Source organism: Rana temporaria, chromosome 6 (assembly GCF_905171775.1).
Source record: "Rana temporaria chromosome 6, aRanTem1.1, whole genome shotgun sequence".
Classification (NCBI taxonomy): Eukaryota; Metazoa; Chordata; class Amphibia; order Anura; family Ranidae; genus Rana; species Rana temporaria.
Window position 1 is genome coordinate 157,344,456 of NC_053494.1, and position 24,916 is coordinate 157,369,371.

Sequence of the window (24,916 nt, forward strand, 5' to 3'; positions counted from 1 at the left end):
AAAACCAGCTTCCTGCTTCCATTCTATATTGTGTACTTACAAGGGATGTTGGATTATTATGCTACTGATCCTAAGTCTGGCCATTAATGTGGACTCTTGATTTGCATGGATCAAAAACGCTATTCTAAGTGTTGAAGAGAGTTTTGCTTCAACTTTCTCTTGCAGGTTTTCTGCCACATTATGGCTTGTTAGAAGCTTTCCTTTATTCTGTTATCAGCTTGACAGGAATCTAATTTTATATGTATCACTATCTGGATCTTAACCACTTAAGACCCGGACCTTTAGGCAGCTAAAGGACCTGGCCAGTTTTTGTGATTTGGCACTGCCTCGCTTTAACTGATAATTGCGCGGTCGTGCGATGTGGCTCCCAAACAAAATTGGCGTCCTTTTTTTCACAAATAGAGATTTCTTTTGGTGGTATTTGATCAACTTTTGCTGTTTTTAATTTTTGCGCTATAAACAAAAATAAAGCGACAATTTTGAAAAAAAATCAATATTTTTGTACTTTTTGCTATAATAAATATCCCCCAAAAATATATATATATAAAATGGTTTTCCTCAGTTTAGGCCGATACGTATTCTTCTACCTATTTTTGGTTAAAAAAATCACAATAAGCGTTTATCGATTGGTTTGCGCAAAGTTTATAGCGTTTACAAAATAGGGGATAGTTTTATTGCATTTTTATTAATTCTTTTTTTTTTTTTTTTACTACTAATGGCGGTGATCAGCGATTTTTTTTTTTTCGTGACTGCGACATTATGGCGGACAATTTTGACACATTTTTGGGACCATTGTCATTTTCACAGCAAAAAATGCATTAAAAATGCATTGTTTACTGTGAAAATGACAATTGCAGTTTGAGAGTTAACCACAAGGGGGCACTGAAGGGGTTAAGTGTGACCTCATTTGTGTTTCTAACTGTAGGGGGGTGTGGCAGTAGGTGTGACGTCATTTATTGTGTTTCCTTATAAAAGGGAACACACGATCAATGACGGAGCCACAGTGAAGAACGGGGAAGCCGTGTTTACACACAGCTCTCCCCGTTCTTCAGCTCCGGGGACCGATCACGGGACTCCAGCGGCGATCGGGTCCGCGGGTCACGGAGCTTCGGACCCACGGCTGGGCACTTAGAGGACGTACCTGTACGTGCTTGTGCCCAGCCGTGCCATTCTGCCGATGTATATGTGCAGGAGGCGGTCCTTAAGTGGTTAAAGGGGTTGTAAAGGTTTTTTTTTTCTAAATCCGTTCCTTTAACTACTTGGTAACCGCCCTATAGCCGAAATACGGCTACAAGGCGGTTCCCTAACTCTAGGAGGGCGTCAATATACGTCCTCCCAGAGAGTCCCAATTGCGCGCCCGAGCGGGCGCGCACACGCGATCACCGGCGCTCGGCGGGTCCACGGGACCCGCAGCAACACGGATCGCGGTAAGGAGCCAATGGAAGCGGCTCCTTACCACGTGATCGCGCCGTCCAATTGGACGGCGCGATCACTTGTAAACAAACCGGCGTCATGTAATGACGCCGGTTCCTCCCTCTCCTCTCTGTACCGTTCGGTACAGTGTGAGAGGAGAGGGAGGGGGGGGGGATCGGGCGGCAGCAGCAGCTGCCGCACTGTGGGCTGGATCTGTGACAATTGCAGTCACAGATCCAGCCATCCCTGCGCAATACTCTGCAAAATAAAAATAATGATGAGTGCAATGATGAGTGCAATACTCTGCAATACCCCACCCCATACTCTGCAATACCCCACCCCATACTCTGCAATACCCCACCCCATACTCTGCAATACCCACCCCCCATACTCTGCAATACCCACCCCCCCATACTCTGCAATACCCACCCCCCCATGCTCTGCAATACCCCCCCCCCATACTCTGCAATACCCCCCCCCCCCCCCATACTCTGCAATACCCCCCCCCCATACTCTGCAATACCCCCCCCCATACTCTGCAATACCCCCCCCATACTCTGCAATACCCCCCCCATACTCTGCAATACCCCCCCCATACTCTGCAATACCCCCCCCCTACTCTGCAATACCCCCCCCCATACTCTGCAATACCCCCCCCCATACTCTGCAATACCCCCCCCCATACTCTGCAATACCCCCCCATACTCTGCAATACCCCCCCATACTCTGCAATACCCCCCCATACTCTGCAATACCCCCCCATACTCTGCAATACCCCCCCAATACTCTGCAATACCCCCCCAATACTCCGCAATACCCTCAATACTCCAATACCTTGCAATACGTCGCCTATGGGGATTTTTAAGTAGCAACGTTTGGCGCAATTTCACGAGCGTGTGCAATTTTGAAGGGTGACATGTTGGGTATCTATTTACTCGGCGTAACTTCATCTTTCATATTATGCAAAAACATTGGGCTAACTTTACTGTTTTTTGTTTTTTTTTAAGCACAAAACTGTTTTTTTTTTAAAAACACGCGTTCAAAAAATTGCTGCGAAAATACCGTGCAAGATAAAAAGTTGCAACAACCGCCATTGTATTCTCTAGGGTCTTTGAAAAAAAAGCATATATAATGTTTTGGGTTTCTATGTAATTTTTTAGCAAATAAATGATGATTTTTACATGTAGGAGAGAAATGTCAAAATTGGCCTGGGTGCTCCAGAACGCCGGATGGTGCTCCCTGCATGTTGGGCCTCTCTATGTGGCCACGCTGTGTACAAGTCGCACACATGTGGTATCGCTATACTCGGGAGGAATAGCAGAATGTGTTTTGGGGTGTAATTTGTAGTATGCATATGCTGTGTGTGAGAAATAACCTGCTAATATGACAGAAACTAGATTTATTTTTATTTTTTTACAGAATTTTCAGTCTTTTTTCTTTTATAGCGCAAAAAATAAAAACCGCAGAGGTGATCAAATACCACCAAAAGAAAGCTCTATTTGTGGGAAAAAAAGGACAAAAATTTCAGATGGGTACAATGTTGTATGACTGAGTAATTGTCATTCAAATTGTGAGAGCACCGAAAGCTGAAAATTGGTCTGGTGATTAAGGGGGTTTTCGTGCCCAGTGGTCAAGTGGTTAAGCTAGTGCATTGTTGGTTCACTTACCTTTCCCTTCTATTTCCCTTCTAAATGTTTTTTTTCTTTGTCTGAATTTCTCACTTCCTGTTTCTCCTCAGTAAGCTTTCCACCATCATCCGAGTGGTGGTTAGTCAGCCAGAACAGCTTACTGAACAGCTTACTGAGGAGGAACAGGAAGTGAGAAATTCAGACAAAGAAAACAAAGAAAAAAAACATTAGAAGGGAAATCAAAGGAAAAGGAAAGTGAACCAACAATGCACTAGCTTAAAGGAACCTATTTAGAAAATAAAAAACAAACCTTTACAACCCCTTTAATGGCTTATGCACACAGAGTTAATAAAACTTTGCTTTTACAGGCATTGAGTTTTTTTTCCCCCATCATGTAAAAACACCTCTATGTAAGCATGTGTGTCTATGCACACACAGGCGTTTACAGGCAGTAAGTAGAGTGGCCCTGAACCCTCCTGTTCTGGGGCCCCCTGCTGGCGCTCTCGACTCCTTCTTTTGTGTCTGCCACCTTAGCAAGCCTCCTGCTATAGGTGCAAGATGTGTGTGCTTGATTCCAAGCTGGGCTGTATGCATCTATTGAAACACACTGTGCTGCCCGCCCCCTCCCTTCTTGTTGAATTTGACTGACAGTTTCTGTGCCAATGGCTCCCGCTGCTGCCTGTCAGTCTCTGTGTGAAGATTGAGATTGGAGAGAAGAATGCAATCGGGCACAGCGCTGGATCAATCCAGGAGTGAGGTAAGTGTTTAGAGGGGGAGGGGGGCACAGCAAGTCCTAAAATGTTTTTTACACTAATGCAGAGAATGTATTTGAAGTAAAAATGTTTTAGCTTTAGAACCACTTTAACGCTCAAAAACGGGTATGTTCGCGGTGGTCCCGGTGCTCCCCCTCAAGGGTCCCCACTCACCAGATCCAACTACCCAACAGGGGTATACAGCATGTAGTATAGGTTCCTAAGGTTCCACTGCTCCAGATCTCTCCTCGCCAAATCAAATCCGTCCAAAAAAGGGGGTCTCTCCAGCACCAATTGGTATGATGTCCCTCAGAAAAAGAAAGATTCGGCTCCCATAGTGTAGTACTAAATAGGATTTTTATTATGGCCACAGAGTGCCAGATACTTCATAGTAAAAAGTTACAGCACTTGGTAGTCCCAGTGCAGCTTTAAAGCAATTAAAAATAAAATAAAACGAACAATAAAAAGCTAACAGTAGGAAGCTAGACTGAATATACCAGTCAAGGCTCATAAAAAAGCTAGCCGGGTATGGGAAAAGAGCGCCTGTGCTGGGGATTGCAGCGTGCGCTCCAGCTACGTTCCACCTGGCGCTAACCCGGAAGTTGCACATTACGTCATTGGATCTGGTGAGTGGGGACACTTGAGGGGGAGCACCGGGACCACCGCGAACATACCATCTGTGGTATAGGAACACCTTCCCTCACTGCAAGACTCTGCATCCCTATAGTCCTGATTGGAACCATTAGAACTTTTTTATTAGAGACTGGTGGTTTTGCTATATGTGATTTTTCTCATGCGATTCTTCTCATGTGATTTTATGTTTGGATTATACATAGCCTTGGAGGCTGTATTTTGGACTACTTTACTCCGTAATACTTATTCACATTTACATTTTTTTGGTTTTGTTATTATTTAATAATTTTTTTCACCCTTATATCGCATATCAACATCTATTTGTCACTGTTTAGATTATACTGCCACTGTGAGTATGTTAGCAGGCCTGTGTCATCAGATTTAGGCTGCATTCACACCTTGGCGTACCTAATCGCGGCGTTTTGTCCCGCGAATTGCGGTGACAAATTGCGGCGTTTTGTACCGCGATTTGCGGCGAAAAAAACGCCGCGATTGTGAATGCAGCCTTACCCCAGGTCCACATCTCCTATGCCGAACGCCGAAGCCGCCTGAAAAAAGGGTCCGGGACTTGTTTTGAGCTTTAGGCGTGCGGCGTTTCGACGTTCGGCGTGGAGATGTGAACCATCTTCATAGAGGGCAATGTAAAATCATCCCTCCAGCTTATTAGTCACAGGCTCACACTGATTTCAGTTTATTTCACTATTGTTTTTTGATGTGGAGGATCACACATTGTATACATTGAATCACAACATTGACTCACTTATATATACATATCTTTATTTAGTATATTTTCAAGTAGCCTACTCTTACTGTATCCCCTAGGTGGCGCCCCTTCTGACCTTATTTTGGTTTAGGGGGTTAGGTATAGGCAGTGCCACTACCCCCAATTTCAACATGTTTTACTATTATTTTTTAATTCACACACCCACTCCTTTTCTGAAGTCATGTGGTTACTTTTTTGGATTTTGACTGGATGTTTGTGATCATAGCAGAATTTAGTGTAAGGAATACACAAGAGAAAATGCATGTTGACAAGTGGAGTGTAGAGGTGGGTGGGGAGTCTACTGACATCACAACTTCACCCACAGAGCTCCAGACAACGGACCCACCCACAGAATCTGCAGTTTTTTGGGTCTCATAACCGACAGAGGGGAGACATTTGACAGGTAAAAATACATGCAGGAGGCATATATATCCTTATAGATCAGCACTATGGCAGTAGTTTAGAAAGGATGAGAGTGGGTTTACATCCACTTTAAGGCATTTTTTTTAGAAGGCACAAATCAAAACACGTGGTTGGGCAGGACGATAAAGAGATAGGTGTGAGATGTCAGTTGAGCTTTAACCACAGTACGCTGATCGCATTGCATGATATCCAGATGACAATTTGAGGGAACATATCTGTAATAGAAATACTGAACTACAAATGCCATTTCTAGAATAATGGTCAGATAAATGTAACAATAACTCGTAATGTGTACTTGCTAAAAATATCCCCATAAAATAATGAAACCGTGTTCGTAATGGTATATGTAATAAGCAATAAGCACCTAGTAAGATCACATCCACTTCATGGTGGTTCTAAGGCTACAGGGGCTATTCATTACACATGTCCTTCTAATGCGTTTTCAGTTTACTTTCATCCACTCTTGTACAGGTATCACTACAATTAGCCATTCACTTTGAAAAGAGACAACCCGATATTAGCGGCCTCAGATATAATTGTTATGGGGGACTTTGAAGGATATTAGAGGTGGATAGATGAAGGAGCCGTACAGCTCCCGCTGCTGTTCCCATCATGGCTGTCAGTCACACCACACGACCTCTAGCAGCAATTAAGAGAAAATGCATTTGCTTTGCCCTAAGGCTTGTGTCCTAGTGTTGGATCGCTATGACCTACCCACAGACTGAAAGCATTGCTACCTAAAAGAACTGACAGAAGTCAATAATCTCTATAGATTATCTAATATCGAGGCTAAAAAATAAAAATACAGAATTGGTTCTAAGATGAATGTATAAGAAATGACCTTTTTGGTGTCCTTGACCGAAACCTTTGCAGTAAAATGAAGTAATTGCGTGTTCAACTGTGTATTTTATGATAATTTGTATTCATCGTTCGTCCAATATTTGCATTTATCACTACATCTGTGCTCTGATTTGGCAAGGACAGTAGAATTGGTTTGGTGTTTGGTTGTAATTAGTCATGTTAAAGTGTTACTAAACCTACAACAGTAAAATCAGTGTGTATATGCAGTAAAGCTTGCTTGTTATAATCACTGTGGAACCTAAGGGGTTAATCTTCTGCATTGTGTAAAAAGGCTGTTTGATTCTGTATGCACAGATCCTCCTCTTCCTGCACTGACTCCAGATCATGTCTGGATAAGATAGAGCATTTGGAGTCAGGCGGCACATGCTCAGTTTTGTGTGTATTGCTAGAGAGGTTTTTTTTTTCTTAGCAGAGTGCTTGTGATCAGCACAGGGCCAATCAGCACTGTCCAGACAGAGGGTCAGGGGTCCTGGATCCTGATAGGACAGCTCTGTGCGGTATAAGAACTCCTCCTACAAGCTTTACCAGGAATTGATAGAAGGCACAAGACTGCTATATACTGCCAATGAGAAAAGGTATTTAGCAGTTTATATTTACTAAAATAATTGCATTTGCATGATCTGTGTACTGTGGGAGACCAGATATAGTGAATGCAGGGTCCAAGGTTTAGTAACACTTTAAGGTCTTTCACATAGGCAGATGGGGCGCAAATCTGCTCTGCAATAATAATACCAGGGTTTTTTCTGCATTTCAGAAAGACAGATGGCACATACAGCTGGCCATAGAAGTGAATGGCTGTACCATTTTTTGCATGGTACAGACAGGGCCAATTACAGCCCATCTGTACCATGTGATTAGCTGTGGCCAATCACAGCTAATCACAATAGTAAACAGAGAATGAATTGTTTTAATTCAGGAAAATATGGTTACTTATACCTGTATTGCTCTGGTAATTGTTTTTTTAAATTGTAAAAAAAGAAAAAAAAGTATTAAAAAAACAATTTATTTTTTTTGCATATTGTCACCAGTGTCCCTGATCACCACCACACCAGTTTTGACACTGTACTGCACTGGTGACTGTAAAATATTCTAAGCATTAAAAAATAAAAAATAATAATTCCTTAATTTTCCCAAGAAATGTGACAAAAAATAACAAATTAAAAAAACTGGCCATGCTTCTTACTAAATACCTTGGACTGTCTACTTTCCTCAGAGGGGTCATTTGGGAGATATGTGTATGTCCTGCTATTCTAGGGCCTCCAGAAATGAGATAGGTCATCAATACATCATGATTGATCAGTTTTCAGATATATACCATAGTTTGTGGACTGTATAACTTTTCTACAGACTAAAAAATATACACTGATTTTTTTTTTTTTACCAAAGAAATGTAGCAGAATACATTTTGGCCTAAATCTATGATGGAAGATTATTTGCAAAGCGTATAACCGAAACGAAGGAAAACAACTTTTTGTTTTCAACCTTTTTTTTGTTTATTTAGCAAAAAAATTCAAACCCAGCAGTGATATAAATGCCAACAAAAGAAAGCTCTATTTGTGTGACAATGTTGCATGACAGCAATTGTCATTCAAATTGCAACAGTGCTGAAAGCTGAAAATTGGCCTTGTAGTGGAAAGTGCCCGGTATTCAAGTGGTAGGTAAATCCAAGCAAAAGGGGAAAAAAAATGGTCCCCCGGGTGCCTTAACCACCTAAATACCGGTTTCTTAAACCCCCTTCCTGCCTAAGCCATTTTTCAGCTTTCAGCGCTGTCACACTTTGACAATTGTGCGGTCATGCAACACTATACCCAAATGACATTTTTTATATTTTTTCCCCCACAAATAGAGCTTTCTTTTGGTGGTAATATAAGAAATATACACATTTTTTTTTCTTCCTCAGTTTAGGCCGATATGTATTCTTCTACGCATTTTTGGTAAAAAAAATCCACAATAAGCATATATTGGTTTGCGCAAAAGTTATAGCATCTACAAAATGGGGGATAGATTTATGGCATTTTTTTTTTTACTAGTAATGGCTGCGATCTGCGATTTTTATCATGACTGCGATATTGTGGCGGACATATCGGACACTTGACACTATTTTGGGACCATTCACATTTATACAGCGATCAGTGCTATAAAAATGCACTGATTACTGTATAAATGTGACTGGCAGGAAGAGGTTAACACTAGGGGATGATCAAGGGGTTAAATTTGTTACCTAGGGAGTGATTCTAACTGTAGGGGGTGGGGACTTACAAGGAGAGGAGACCGATCGGTGTTCCTTTGTACTGGGAACACACCATCGGTCTCCTCTCACCTGACAGGATGTGGATCTGTGTGTTTATGCACACAGATCCCACGGTCCTGCTCTGTTGCCGGGCACCCACATTGTGGGCGCCCGGCGGACATCGTGGCCGCCAGGCACGTGCATTGGCTCCCGAGTAATGCTGTGGGCACGCTTGCCCCCTAGAGGGCCGGGAAGCCGAGGATGTCATGTGACGCCCGCCCAGAACAAGAGCCACACCGCCCAGCCGTCATTTGATGGCAGCCGGCAAGCCTTTAAGCCATAATGTACTAGTATGCACCGCATACTAGCATATTATGAAGGAATTGCCTTAAAACATTGCCCTCCAGCGGCGTGCTGTCACCATTGATGGGCCTTCCTTGTTCACCCCTGGTCTTTCTTCTGAGTTTGTGAGTTCTGGCCATCAAAGCACAGTGCTCATGCATCGGTGACGTCATCGGCTGCTACAAATGTGAATCTTCTAAACAATACACGTTAAGGAGATCTTCACTGTACCTACTGTTATGCCTTATTAGGCTAGTAGTCATAAAGTGGACTTTACTACAGCTTTAATATATATTGCATGTGTGGATTAACCACTTAAGACCCGGACCAAAATGCAGCTAAAGGACCTTGCCCCTTTTTGCGATTCGTCGTGCGACGTGGCTCCCAAACAAAAGTGGCGTTCCTTTTTTTCCCACAAATAGAGCTTTATTTTGGTGGTATTTGATCACCTCTGCGGATTTTATTTTTTGCGCTATAAACAAAAATAGAGCGACAATTTTGAAAAAAAAAACAATATTTTTTACTTTTTGCTATAATAAATATATCATATATATATATATATATATATATATATATATATATATATATATATATATATATATATATATATATATATATATATATATATATATTCCTCAGTTTAGGCCGATACATATTCTTCTACCTATTTTTGGTAAAAAAAATCGCAATAAGCGTTTATCGGTTGGTTTGCGCAAAATTTATAGCGTTTACAAAATAGGGGATAGTTTTATTGCATTTTCATTAATTTTTTTTTTTTTTACTACTAATGGCGGCGATTAGCGTTTTTTTTTTCGTGACTGCAACATTATGGCGAACACTTCGGACAATTTTGACACATTTTTGGGACCATTGTCATTTTCACAGCAAAAAATGCATTTAAAATGCATTGTTTATTGTGAAAATGACAGTTGCAGTTTGGGAGTTAACCACAGGGGGCGCTGTTGGGGTTATGTGTTCCCTGAAGTGTGTTTACAACTGTAGGGGGGTGTGGCTGTAGGTGTGACGTCATCGATTGTGTTCCCCTATAAAAGGGATGACATGATCAATGACGGAGCCACAGTGAAGAACGGGGAAGCTGTGTTTACACATGGCTCTCCCCATTCTTCAGCTCCGGGGACCGATCGTGGGACTCCAGCGGCGATCGGGTCTGCGAGTCCCACGGTCACGGAGCTTCGGACTGGGTCGCGGGAGCGTGCACCCGCGACCCCACGGCTGGGCTTAAAGGACAACGTACCTATACGTTGATGTGCCCAGCCGTGCCATTCTGCTGACGTATATCAGCGTGAAAGGGTCCTTAAGTGGTTAAATTGTGGGATGGCAAGTGATACACAAGTAGGCTGCCATGTGCCAATTTTATGTATCACCAGGATTTTGTTAATCATGCCTGTAACACTTATTTACTTGAATTAGTCAGTCTCCCGGTAAACAACTTTTATTTCCGTCTGGGTCTTTTTATGTCTGTGTTTCCACATCTTTCATCTTTTATTCTCCATCCTGCTCCTGCTACCCAAGGAGAATTTTGGGAAATGCAGTTTCTTTATTCCATTCTATTCTTTCTTTCTTCCTTCAGCAGATAAAATGAAAATGAATAAACTAATTAATTACAGCTTTTAATGCACTAAGTGTCGTCTTATTAGCAGTGCTGAAATATTTATAGCCAATTTGTAATATATTGTGGGAGGATTATGTGGCCTCAGCCTCAGTCTTTTATGTTTGGCAGTTTTATGACTTGCTCTCATCCGGCGTGCTCGTTAACTTAATGATCACAGAAACGCTTTGGATACAGTGAGACTACTAGAGAGTTGTGTGTGAAAACATATGGGGCTACTTATTACAAAGCTGTGTAAATTATGGCAAGGTATCCAGATTTGAAGAGAGTGGGCATTCCCTAAAGCCATGCCATGTACAATTTGAATTTAAAGTGGAGTTCCACTCATTTTTTTATGTTTGTCTGTGCTGCATGCTCCAATCTCATAGTGTTCAGAATGGACAATTTTTATTTAATTTGTTGCTTGTAAATACCTTTATTTTGTAGTCCTTCATTACTTCCTCCTCCTTATTTGCCTAGGCTATTTGCAAGGGTTTCTGGGAAAGACATCATGTTTCCCAGTAGTCCTTGCAAACCTGACTGAAACCTATTACACTGCTTGTGCACTGAGCATGTGCGAGATATGCAAAGTTGAAATCCAGGAAGTCATACAGTCTGGCTTCATGATGCCCACACTTAAGATGGCCACGGTCTATTTCTAGATTATAAACTAAATGCTGTAACAACCTAACAAAACGGACCTTAGTTTACAGACTAACTTTACTAGAATACATTAAGCTTGTGTATTACAGGGGTATTTATATTTAAAAAGTGAAATTGTGGGTGGAACTCCCCTTTAACCCACCTGAGAAGCCATGGGATTGGAGTATAATGGTGTGTAGCAATGGGCATTTATAACAAGAATATCTTCCTCCGCTCAGCTGATTTTATGAATGCATGTGTTGGAGGGACATTTAATTGCTGCAGAGATTTTTTTGTGCATCAGAGAGACTCTAGTACTTTTGTGACATGGATGATTCGCTAACTGTGACAGTATGAAAAGAAGCATCCTTGGTATGCCTTTCATGCCACCTAGACTAGCTTACTGCTGGCATGCAGGTATGGGGCAGGTAGCATGTACATTTGAAAGGATATGTTTTTTTCATGGGAAAATCTTTCCTGTGCTTCTCCTGTCCCATACCCTCACCTTATTACTTGTATACACTGATCAGCCATAACATTGTGATCACCCATCGAGGCATGAACTCCACTAGAAGGTATGCTGTGGCATCTAGCACCAAGCTATCAATAGCAGACCCTTTAAGTCAGGGTTTGACAAATTTGCTTTGAATCTAGGAGCCAGCTAAAAAGTTAGGAGCCAGAAAACGCACCCCGCCCCAACGAGCTTGCGTGCAGAAGCGAACACATACGTGAGCAGGGCCCGCATATGTAAACGGTGTTCAAACCACACATGTACGGTATCACCGCGATTGGTAGAGCGAGAGCAATAATTCTAGCCCTAGACCTCCTCTGTAACTCAAAACATGCAACCTGTAGATTTTTTTAAACGTCGCCTATGAAGATTTTAAAGGGTAAAAGTTTGTCGGCATTCCACGAGCGGACGCAATTTTGGGTATGAATTTACTCGGCGTAACATTATCTTTCATAATATTAAACAAAATGGGGATAACTTTACTGTTGTCTTATTTTTTAATTAAAAAAAGTGTAATTTTTTCCCAAAAAAGTGCGCTTGTAAGACCGCTGCGCAAATACGGCATGACAGAAAGTATTGCAACGATCACCATTTTATTCTCTAGGGTGTAAGGATAAAAAATATATATAATGTTTGGGGGTTCTAATTAGAGGGAAGAAGATGGCAGTGAAAATAGTGAAAAATTACATTAGAATTGCTTAACTTGTAATGCTTAACTTGTAATACCAACGGCCACCACCAGATGGCGCCAGCTTACACATCTGGTGGTAATAACTTGTAATACCAACGGCTCACCACCAGATGGCGCCAGCTCACAGAAAAAAAATGTTTTTTTTTTCTGCCCCCCCCTCCAAGCCAAGTCGCCAGGATCCTATTTCTAGTCGCCATGGCGACCTGGCGCCCGGGATTTGTCGAGCCCTGCTTTAAGTCCTGTAACCTTTTTTTCTATACACATCCCACAGATGATCAATTGGATTGAGATCTGGAGAATTTGAAGACCAAGTCAATACCTTTAAACGTTGTGTTCTTCAAACCATTCTTGAACTCATTAGGCCAGGCCACCTATTTCCATTGTTTCTTGATCCAGTCCTGATGCTCATGTGCCCATTGCAGGTGCTTTTGGCTGTGAACACGGGTCAGCATGTACACCCTGACCATTTATGCGGCTACGCAGCCCCATACACAACAAGCTGTGATGCACCGTGTGTCCTGACACCTTTCTATCAGAAACGGCATTAACTTTTTACAGACGTTTGAACTACATTCGCTCATCTATTCGATGAGACTACACTGGCCAGCCTTCACTTCCCGCATGCATCAGTGAGCCTTGCTGGTTCACCAATTTTTTTTCTTCTTTGGACCACTGCAGACCAGTAATGTATTTAGGTTTTGTACTTCCATAGGCCTGACTAAACTCGTGCACCCCCTAATTTAAATATGACCCACCCCTTCCTGTTAAGCCCACACCCCTTTCTGTTTAAGACCCGCCCTGGAATTTTCGAGTGGGGACACCAATTCTGAGGGCCTAGGCGGGGCAATGGATTCCCTTAATTTGCATAGATTTCCTCTCACTTCCTGCTTCTGCTATGGGGCAGGAAGTGAAGGGAAATCTCTGCAATGGGAAAGGGATGGTAAAAAATAAACTGACAGGGGCTAGAACCCTCCCTTACTCTATCCAAAATGAAAAAGAAGTGTTGCCTATAGTTCTACTTTAAGCACAAATTTCTGATAATTTTATGGAGAGGTCTAAGAAGATATAACCATGCCAATGGTGCAGCAGAAAACATATAGCACAGTGAGTGAGGTTTGTGGTCCAGGATGATAGGACAGTCAAAATTAGAAGCAGCACCCCCCCACAGTTGCAGAATTTCGGCCAGCCACATACCGGAAGCAGTGCGGCCGCTTTATGGGGGGCGCTAGACTAATTTGCCTCTCAGCCCTGTTCGCCCCATGAGACTGGTGCGCTAAACTGTTAATGTAGCAAGTCGGTAGGGACTCTTTCCGTGCTGCCCCCCTGCAAAGTGCTGCCCTTATTGTCTAAAACATCATTGCATGACAGGCAATCTTTACACATCCTGTTGCTTCAAAGCTACCTTTGGCCTCCTTGATCCTGTGGACTAGTTTGGTGCCAGATCCCAAAAGCCCAGTCCACACTGCATGGAAACTCTGAGACTAAGGCTGCCAACTTCTATGATTAAGCCCAGCTATTGGTAAAACATGTTGGAGCAGTGCTGTATGTGCTTGCTCATCCAGTAAAGTTAACTAGAAGGCATCATTTGTGTGTGGCCTGTTTATTCTAAATCATTACATGACGTCTTACCCTCAGTGTCTCTTAGGCATATCACTTTCTGTATGCAAGCTTGGTTTATTAAATAATGTACCTATTGATCCTGCCTTCCTTGGAGCTTTCGCTCTTAGGGTAACAACACTTGCCCAACAAAGAGACTATACATGAGCAGTGTTGTCACCTTAGGACAGGGGTGCCCAACCAGTGGCCCGGGTGTCCAACCAGTGGCCCGCGAAGCTCCCCTATTTTGTAAACACTATAAATTTTGCGCAAACCAATCGATAAACGCTTATTGCGATTTTTTTTTTTTTTTTTTTACCAAAAATAGGTAGAACACGTATCGGCCTAAACTGAGGAAAAAAAATTGTTTTTTTATATCTTTTTGGGGGATATTTATTATAGCAAAAAGGAAAAAATATTGAATTTTTTTTCAAAATTGCCGCTCTATTTTTGTTTATAGCGCAAAAAATAGAAACCGCAGAGGTGATCAAATACCACTAAAAGAAATCTCTATTTGTGGGAAAAAAAGGACGCCAATTTTGTTTGGGAGCCACGTCGCACGACCGCGCAATTGTCAGTTAAAGCGACGCAGTGCCGAATCGCAAAAACTGGCCAGGTCCTTTACCTGCATTTTGGTCCGGGTCTTAAGTGGTTAAAGGAACCTATTTAGAAAATAAAAAATTAACCTTTACAACATGTTTAATGATTAGATAGATTTTATTTTATTTTTTATTTGAATGGTCTAGTCCTCTTCTGCAGTTGGTGGTCCCCATCACTGAGTGAACCTTTTCTTCATCTGATTGTTCCCAGAATGTCAGTGATTTGTATATAGGGGGCTGTTAGTGCAAGTCTCAGACCACAATGACCGCTCTTAATGCTTCCGCTGTTTGGCAACACTCCGTTAAGAGCTCTAAAACTGCAGTGATTGATATTGGTTGGTGTAAAGTTCAGCTCTGTGTTTTGTTACCAGCTGTAGGACCTGAATTATGGATTGAAATGTGAACTGCTGGAAACAGTGAGAGCTTTGTCTGTCCCTTCCATCTGATATTCTAAGAACTTTCCCTTTTTTGCTCTTGGACTTCAATAATGGGCACATAAAAATGATGGGATGTACTTTATCGGCTGCTTTTTAATTTAGATGAGAAGGCCAATTTTGTTTATTGAATTGATAATATTTTCGATTTTTTTTTTCGTCACTTTTTTCGTTTGATCTTTATGGAAACGGCTGGGCACTGGTTGAGTGTCTAATAGAGTTTGATAGTTTTTTTTATCTGGCAGTTCTTAGAAGCAGAAAAGATGGATAATCTCTTATCAGCTTTGCAGAATGCTATCGGGAGCTTCTTGAAGTTTATTTAGGAAGATACAAGTCACTGGGAGGAAAAATAATTCATCTGTAGTCTTAAGATTTCAAAATGAATTCAGGGCTTTACGTTTTTCTCTCTGTGAAACAAGTATAATACACTTCATCAGTTTGGCAGCAAGCAGCACACCCCTGGGAAGGGTCATATTTATCATAAACTTCTTGCATACAAATGTACTGCTCAATGTAGATTGCATGAATTAAAGCCCTTATTTAGTTTAATTGAATACAGTTATTTAGCTAGATTCAGTAAGAGTTAGGTCGGCGTATCAGTAGATAAGCCGACCTAACTCAGAATCTGCGCCGACCTAGGTTTAAGTGTATTCTCAAACAGAGATACACCTAAACCTATCTAAGATACGACGGCTTGCGCCGTCCTATCTTAGGGTGCAATATTTAGGCTGGCCGCTAGGTGGCGCTTCCATTGCGGTCGGCGTAGAATATGTAAATCACTAGATACGCCTATTCACGAACGTATGCCCGGCCGACACAGTACAGATATGCCGTTTCCGTAAGAGATAGGCCGCCTAAAGTTATTCCATCAAATAGATGGAATAGTAATGTTAAGTATGGCCGCCGTTCCCGCGTCGAAATTCAAAAATTTTACGTCGTTTGCGTAAGTCGTCTGTGAATAGGGATTTACGTTGTTTACGTCCACGTCGAAATCAATAGGCCCGTGCGGCGGACTTAGCCGCAATGCACACTGGGATATGTAGGCGCCCGGCGCATGCGCAGTTACAAAAAAAAAGGTCAATCACGTCGGGTCAAGCCTCATTATCATAAAACACGCCCCCTCAGACAAATTTAAATTTGGCGCCCTTACGCCCGCCCACTTTAGGCTACGCCGCCGTAACTTGGCAGGCAAGTACTTTGAGAATACTTGTCTCGCTAACTTACGGCGGCGTAGCCTAAACACGCTAAGCTACGCTGCCGCAAAGTTAGGATACCCTACATGAATCTAGCTAATTGTTTCTAGTCATTCTATGTACTGTATAAATAATTTATTTTACCATTTTTAAAGGGAATGTGCAGCTTTTGGTATGTTATATTTATTCAGAAGAAAAAAAAATTATATAGAGGACTATGCAAAAGTTTTAGACAGGTATGACAAAAATTCTGTAAATTAAGGGGTTGTATGGGTTTTAATTTTTTTAAATAACAAACATGTTATACTTGCCTCCACTGTGCGGTTCGTTTTGCACAGAGTAGCCTCGATCCTCCTTTTCTGGGGTCCAATAGCGGCTGTCTCTGCTCTTCCCCGCTAAAGCTAACCCCATCTGGGAAGCTCTTTCCCGAGGGGGTTAGTGAGTGCGCTCTCGTGTCATATAGACGCCAAGTGTATGACTCGGTCCCCCCCGGCGGCCATGTCATTGGGTGTGATTGACAGCAGTGGGAGCCAATGGCTCCTTCCAGGACTTGTTGTTCTTTACGCTGAAGATGGTTCTTAATAACATTGGCGGTATGTTTGGGGTCATTGTCCTGCTGCAGAATAAATTTGGGCCAATCGCACACCTACCTGATGGTATGGCACGATGGATAACTATCTACCTGTATTTCCCAGCATTAAGGACACCATTGATCCTGACCAAATCTCCAACTCCTTTTCCAGAAGTGCGGACCCAAACTTGCAAGGATTCTCCACCATGCTTCACAGTTGTCTGTAGACCAGGGGTTGGCAAATTTGCTTGGAATCTAGGAGCCAGCTAAAAAAGTTAGGAGCCAGAAAACGCACCCCGCCCCAACGAGCTTGCGTGCAGAAGCAAACACATACGTGAGCAGCGCCCGCATATGTAAACGGTGTTCAAACCACACATGTGAGGTATTGCCGCGATCGTTAGAGCGAGAGCAATAGTTCTAGCCCTAGACCTCCTCTGTAACTCAAAACATGCAACCTGTAGATTTTTTTAAACGTCGCCTATGAAGATTTTAAAGGGTAAAAGTTTGTCGGCATTCCACGAGTGGACGCAATTTTGAAGCGTGACATGTTGGGTATGAATTTACTCGGCGTAACATTATCTTTCATAATATTAAAAAAAATGGGGATAACTTTACTGTTGTCTTATTTTTTAATTAAAAAAAGTGAAATTTTTTCCCAAAAAAGTGCGCTTGTAAGACCGCTGCGCAAATACAGCATGACAGAAAGTATTGCAACGATCGCCATTTTATTCTCTAGGGTGTTAGGATAAAAAATATATATAATGTTTGGGGGTTCTAATTAGAGGGAAGAAGATGGCAGTGAAAATAGTGAAAAATTACATTAGAATTGCTGTTTAACTTGTAATGCTTAAAGCGGAGGTTCACCCGTATATATGACTATTTCCCCCTAGATGGATGCTCGTTTTGTCTAGGGGAATCGGCTAGATGTTTTAAAATATGAGCAGTACTTACGGTTTACGAGATGCATCTTCTCCGTCGCTTCCGGGTATGGGCTGCGGGACTGGGCGTTCCTATTTTGATTGACAGTCTTCCGAGAGGCTTCCGACGGTCGCATCCATCGCGTCACGATTTTCCGAAAGAAGCTGAACGTCGGTGCGCAGGAGCAGTATAGAGCCGCACCGACGTTCGGCTCCTTTCGGCTACGAGTGACGCGATGGATGCGACCGTCGGAAGCCTCTCGGAAGACTGTCAATCAAGAAGGAACGCCCGCTCCCGAAGACCCATACCCGGAAGCGACGGAGAAGATGCATCTCGAAAACGGGTAAGTACGGATCATATTTTAAAACAAATAGCCGATTCCCCTAGACAAAACGAGCAGGAATCTAAGGGGAGAAGATAAAAAAAAAACTAATTGGGTGAACTCCCGCTTTAACTTGTAATGCTTAACTTGTAATACCAACGGCCACCACCAGATGGCGCCAGCTTACACATCTGCTGGTAATAACTTGTAATACCAACGGCTCACCACCAGATGGCACCAGCTCACAAAAAAAAAAACATTTTTTGCCCCCCCTTCCAAGCCAAGTCGCCAGGACCCTATTTCTAGTCGCCATGGCGACCTGGCGCCCGAGATTTGTCGAGCCCTGCTGTAGACACTCATTATTGTACCGCTCTCCAGCCTTTCGCAAATAAAACTGCCTCCTGCTACAGCCAAATATTTTAACATTTTGACTCCTACGTTTTTCTGCACCCCAGTTCCTACGTTTTCATTCATAGTTGAGTCGCTTAGCCCCGTTTCCACATCCTATGCACCAAAACATAGTAACTGGTGTGCAAAAAAATGGCAGCAGGTGGACGGGGCGAAATGCATTAGCGTTTATTCACTTGGGCTAGTCAGAAGTAGCAGAGATCCTTTTCTCTCTACATTTCATTGCAGTTGTTACAATTTTTTTTTCCCTGTGTGTGTGTGTGTCCTTTCACACAGGCGCCATCGGTTCGGTCATGTTATGTGCTGAAAAAAAAAATGTTTTGGGCCAGATCCACGTAGGAAATACGACGGCGTATCTCCAGATACGCCGTCGTATCTCTGAGTCTGAGGCGTCGTCTCTTGGCGCCTGATTCAAAGAATCAGATACGCCAGACTTTTGCTAAGATATGACCAGCGTAAGTCGCCTACGCCGTTGTATCTTAACTGCATATTTACGCTGGCCGCTTGGGGCGTGTACGCTGATTTACGCCTAGAATATGTAGATCAGCTAGATACGCCAATTCACGAACGTACGCCCGGCCGTCGCAGTACAGATATGCCGTTTACGTTAGGCTTTTTCCGGTGTAAAGTTACCCCTGCTATATGAGGCGCAGCCAATGTTAAGTATGGACGTCAGGCCAACGTCGAATTTTCCGTTGATTACGTCGTTTGCGTAAGTCGTTCACGAATAGGGCTGTGCGTCATTTACGTTCACGTCGAAAGCATTGGCTTTTTGCGGGTTAATTTGGAGCATGCGCACTGGGATACTTTCACGGACGGCGCATGCGCCGTTCGGAAAAAGCGTCATTTACGTGGGGTCACAATACATTGACATAAAACACGCCCACATGTTCCATATTTGAATTAGGCGGGCTTACGCCGGCCTATTTACGCTACGCCGCCGCAACTTTGCTTTGAGAATACTGCACTTGCCTGTCAAAGTAGCGGTGGCGTAGCGTAACTACGATACGGTACGCCTGCTTAAAATTACGCCGTTCTACGTAGATCTGGCCCTTTGTGTCTAGGTCTGCAGGCTAGCTAAATCTTGCCATACACTGGTTGATTTTCAAACAAACATTCGTATGAAAAATATCTTCTGTACATTTGATAATGCCAACAGAGACTTGACCAATGTTTGCTTTTAACATTTGATATTGATAGGAATGGAATTACCGAAACAAAAAAATCACATACAAATAGAAATCTGAGGGGAAAAAAAGGCCTTTCTATCCTGTATTTTTGTCTTAAAAATGATCTGTTTATCCCCCTAAATCCGATCGATGCTCTCAAATCTCTCCTAAACCTTCCCCAATATCATGGTATATCTTGTAGTTGGTCGTATGCAATTAAAGCGGGATTCCACCCGCAAATTATTATTTTAGCTGCTGACTTACCTGTCCTACTTGCCCGCGCTCATGGCCCCCCCGATGCCGATCCCACGATCGATGCAGGTCCCGCGCCGCCATTCACACTAGGGGAAACAGGCAGTAAAGCCTTGCGGCTTCACTGCCCATTTCCTACTGCGCATGCGCAAGTCTCGCGCCGACTTGTGAATGGGCGGCTGCTCTCTGAGAACACACACAGTTCCCAGAAAGCAGCGCGCCCCATTCACTAGGAGAAGATGAAGAAGAAGACAGACCACGGCTACAGAAGAGGCAGTTTACGAACTTCCGCATAGCAACAGGTATTTCGGGTGAGTATAATTTTTATTTATTTTTTTCACATTTTTCTTTTTAATTTTTTTTATGATTTTTGGGCAAATGTGTTTTTCCTGGGTGGAACTCCACTTTAAACTTCTTCTGTAATGTTGGAAATGTTTCACCAGCAATCCAAGTGGCCTCGCCAGCTTTAATGATTGTCTGGAACGTTCGCCAGCATTTATAGCTACACGTGTAATTCGGTCACCTTGATCCAATCACAATTTAACGTGCCAAGGCAGATTTTGATTGTCCAAGAACATGTCGGGAGGTGTGAATGTTTCTAAATCCACCTTGTTTTAATTGCTTAAAGGGGCTGTAAAGGTTTGTTTTTTATTTTCTAAATTGGTTCCTTTAAAGCTAGTGCATTGTTGGTTCACTTACCTTTTCCTTTGATTTCCCTTCTAAATGTTTTTTTTTTCTTTGTTTAAATTTCTCACTTCCTGTTCCTCCTCAGTAAGCTGTTCTGTCTGACTAACCCCCAGCCAGAACGGCTCGGATGATGGGGGCAAGCTTACTGAGGAGGAACAGAAGGTGAGAAATTCAGACAAAGAAAAAAACATTTTAGAAGAGAAATCGAAGGAAAAGGTAAGTGAACCAACAATACACTAGCTTAAAGGAACCTATTTAAAAAATAAAAAACAAACCTTTGCAATCCCTTTTAAGCCCCATACACACAGTCCGAAATATCGGGCAGCATCGGCCGTTTCAATAGAAACTGGCCGACATTTGGCCCGTAGGTCCTGCAGACTGACAGAAGCCGGCTTTTGGCGAAGGGGCATGACTGAAAAAGGTCTGCCGACCGGCTCCTATTTAGTGCTCTCAGCCGATGGCATTTTTAAGAATATTTGAAGTTGGGCTTTTCCTCCACTTTAAAGGGGTTGTAAAGGAAAATGTTTTTTCACCTTAATGCATCCTATGCATTAAGGTAAAAAAACATCCTACATTACCACGTTTTACTTACCTGACCCCTCGAAAGTCCCGCGCTCGCTCCCGTCATCCTTCTCTATTCGAAGCCTGGCCGTTGATTGGCTGCAGTGGATGGATTGAAAGCAGCGCAGCCATTGGCTGGCGCTGCTGTCAATCACATCTATGGCTGTCGCTGTATCACGGGAGCGCGCCCGCAACAGCTCCACACTATGCAAGCTCGCTCGCATATCTGTGTGGAGTTGTTGCAGGGAGGAGATGAGACAGCCATGAGGGACCCCAGAAGACTAGGATCGGGGCCACTGTGTGCAAAATGAACTACACAGTGGAGGTAAGTATAACATGTTTGTTATTTTAAAACAATTTTTTTTTTTCCCATTACTGACCCTTTAAGAATTTAAATATTTGAAGTACCGAGTCTCCTTTTAGTAGTAATCTTTCACACCTCTTGTAAATAAAGTGTCCCCTCTGTCTAAAATGTGCACCTCACTGTTCTCGAAACAATGCCCCCCCCCCCTTTTCATGTTTTATGCCTAGATTCACATACCTTGCCGCAACTTTGCGGCGGCGTAGCTTAAGGCATTTAGGCTACGCCGCCGTAAGTTAGCGAGGCAAGTACATGATTCACAATGTACTTGCCTGCTAAGTTACGGCGGCGTAGCCTAAAGCAGACGGGCGTAAGCGCACCTAATTCAAATGTGTGTAAGGGGGCGTGTTTTATGTCAATGTGGCTTGACCTTACGTTTTTGAGGTTTTTTTTTAACTGCGAATGCGCCGGGCGCCTACATTCCCCAGTGTGCATTGCGGCTAAGTACGCCGCACGGGCCTATTGATTTCGACGTGGACGTAAACGACGTAAATCCCGATTCACGGACGACTTACGCAAACGACGTAAAAAATTTGAATTTCGACGCGGGAATGGCGGCCATACTTAACATTACTATTCCAACTAGGGCCTAGCTCTAACTTTACGCGGCCTAGCTCTTACGTAAACGGCGTAAAAGTACTGCGTCGGCCGGGCGTACGTTCGTGAATCGGCGTATTTACATATTCTACGCCGACCGCAATGGAAGCGCCACTTAGCGGCCATCCGAAATATTGCAACCTAAGATAGGACGGCGCAAGCCGTCGTATCTTAGATATGTTTAAGTGTATCTCTGATTGAGAATACACTTAAACATAAGTCGGCGTAGATTCTGAGTTAGGTCAGCTTATCTACTGATAAGCCGGCCTAACTCTTACTGAATCTACCTATTAGTTTTTTATTTGTAAATAATTTGTAAAAATTTGTTTATCTCTTTTCCCAGTTTAGTATTATGGAGTATTTTGTGTAGGTCAGTGCCATTTAATCTCAAATGTTTAGTTCCAGATTCTACGTACAAAATATGGAAATGGCTAAGGGGTTTAATTCTTATGCAAAGACCTGCAATAGAAAATTGAGAAGAAAGGAGTAGAACGTGTTATCTCCGGTAGCCTAGCGGTGCCCTAACACTAGTAAATTAGCTGGAGCTTTGTTGCTTGCTGTGGGCATCATCTGTTTAACTTCCAAAGTTTCTATAAAACACCTCAGTCCGTGAAATGTAGCCTGGTGCCTGAAAGCACTAATTCCCTTTTTGTTTCCTTTCAGAATGTTGTACCAGCTGAAGTGTCTCTAGTCTGTGTTGTCAAGCCGGACGAGTTCTGGGATAAGAAAGTGACACACTTCTGTTTCTGGAAAGAGAAGGACCGACTAGGCTTTGAGGTATGTCCTTTTTTTAAAATGATTGAATACGTTACATTTCCTTTTCAAATGAGATTTTGTTGACAACCTTTATGCGATAAAGTTCTAACAACAGAAGCGATTTTAGAGACATCTGTGCTGGTTTCTGCACAGACGTCAATGTAAATCACGGCCCAAAATCGCAAAAAGTAGTTTGGTGGATCAAGATGGAGCCATGGCTCCTCCACAGCCATGGCTCCATCTTGATCCACCAAAACTGATCCCATCCTAAGCGCAGAGTGGTGTTTTTAGTAGGGGCGAGTACAAAAAACACTCTTTGGTATACAAACTTTATTAATGTTTGCCAAACCCTGCTCAATCTGAACACAGATACTTCTGAAGGTACCATCTAGGATCTAGGAACCGGATACCCCTCAGTCTTGTTGGGAGACTATAAAAATATCCTGTGCCCATACTGACCGCTGTAGTGGTCATTAGCTTCGGTAAGCAGACTACAACACTTTATCACTTTGGTGTTTTCTGGTGGATAGATCGCATGGATCTTTTTTGATGTCACATCTTGAATATTATATCAGCGATTCACCCGATTCACATTGGATTTTTCAGTCTTTGGATTTTTTAATTATCCACCATCATTTATGTTTGGACTTCACTTATTTCACTTGTCTACCATATAGTATGAATTTTTGATTTCCCGTGCTTCAGGAATCTTTGCATAATCTTATTTATATGTAATTTATATATATATTTTTTTTTACATTGTTTGTGTTTTTTATATATATATACCTATGTTCAAAGTGTAGGTATCACTATCAATCACTATTAGTTTTTGCGCTGTACCTATTTTTTCTCACTTGTCTTTAAATTTGTGTCTACAATTTTTGGTACTTGGCAGCATTTACACCCATTTTTTCTGCGCAGTGTTTTTTTCTATTAGAAATTTATTTTCTTTGAAAAAGTTTTTTACACTACTGTAGATGAGCTAGGGATTGGTCAGCACTTGGGTGGAAGCTGTCACCCCCCTGCCCACTACTACCCAGTCAATTGTGGCCAAGGCATTTGCTGCCCTGTGTGGTCATATTATGTCACCCCTTATCCCCACCCCCTTATGCGCATACAAGTGGAGAGTGAGGTATGCCCTGGCAGTTTGGTGGGAATGATGGCTTCCTTCTGGGTTAAGTCCAAACCAAAGTATGGATCAAACCCAAGATCATTTCTAATTACTACTTATTTAGTAATGTGGCAGACATTTATTGAAAGTCCAACGTCCAAATGTATTTTCAATTTGTTTCACTTTCAAGGTAAACATTTTTATTTGATATACAATGGTCCCATTTATCACTCCTCCCTTCTCTGAAACTATTGAACTTGTTTAATTTTATTTCAAACATAAATTTTCTATAACGGACTGAAACTAATGCCGCAAACAGACGGTCGTTTTATGCGATGTAAAAAAACGACGTTTGCTGTGAAGTAAAAAACGACGTTTTTGAAACTTCAATTTTCAAAAACGATGTTGCCTACACACCATTGTTTTTTCACAGTGCTCTAGCAAAGCGAGGTTACGTTCACCACGTTTTTTTCCATTGAAGCTCGCTTCATAACTAGCTTCTGGGCATGCGCGGGTTCAAAAACGTCGTTTTAAACGTTGTTTTTTGCTACACACGGTCAATTTCTGTGACACAAAAAACGACGTTTTGAAAAACGACACATAAAATTGAAGCATGCGTAAATTTTTTTTGTCGTTTTTTACAAGACATAAAGCAACGTTTTCCCCCACGCACGGTCAATGAAATTTACGTTTTTAAAAACGTCGTTTTTTTACATCGCATAAAACGACCGTCTGTACGCGGCATAAGGGTGGAAAATAAAACTCAAAAAAATGTGCTTCCTGTACTCTACAAACAGAAAATGATCTGTTTGATGAAATGGGTCAAGTTTCCTGGCGTTTGAACTATTTGATTCCTTTAAACTCTCTAATCCTATTAGTTTGA

At 42.4% G+C, this 24,916-nt stretch overlaps 1 protein-coding gene across 1 annotated transcript in view; it reads left to right on the forward strand.

Moving 5' to 3' along the window:
- The window catches only part of SESTD1 (SEC14 and spectrin domain containing 1), a 183,620-nt gene that overhangs the window by 83,144 nt on the left and 75,560 nt on the right, over positions 1–24,916 (forward strand). Inside the window, exon 5 of the mRNA XM_040357653.1 lies at positions 22,830–22,943. Within this exon, the coding sequence (XP_040213587.1) occupies positions 22,830–22,943 (114 nt within the window). The remainder of the gene's footprint in view (positions 1–22,829; positions 22,944–24,916) is intronic.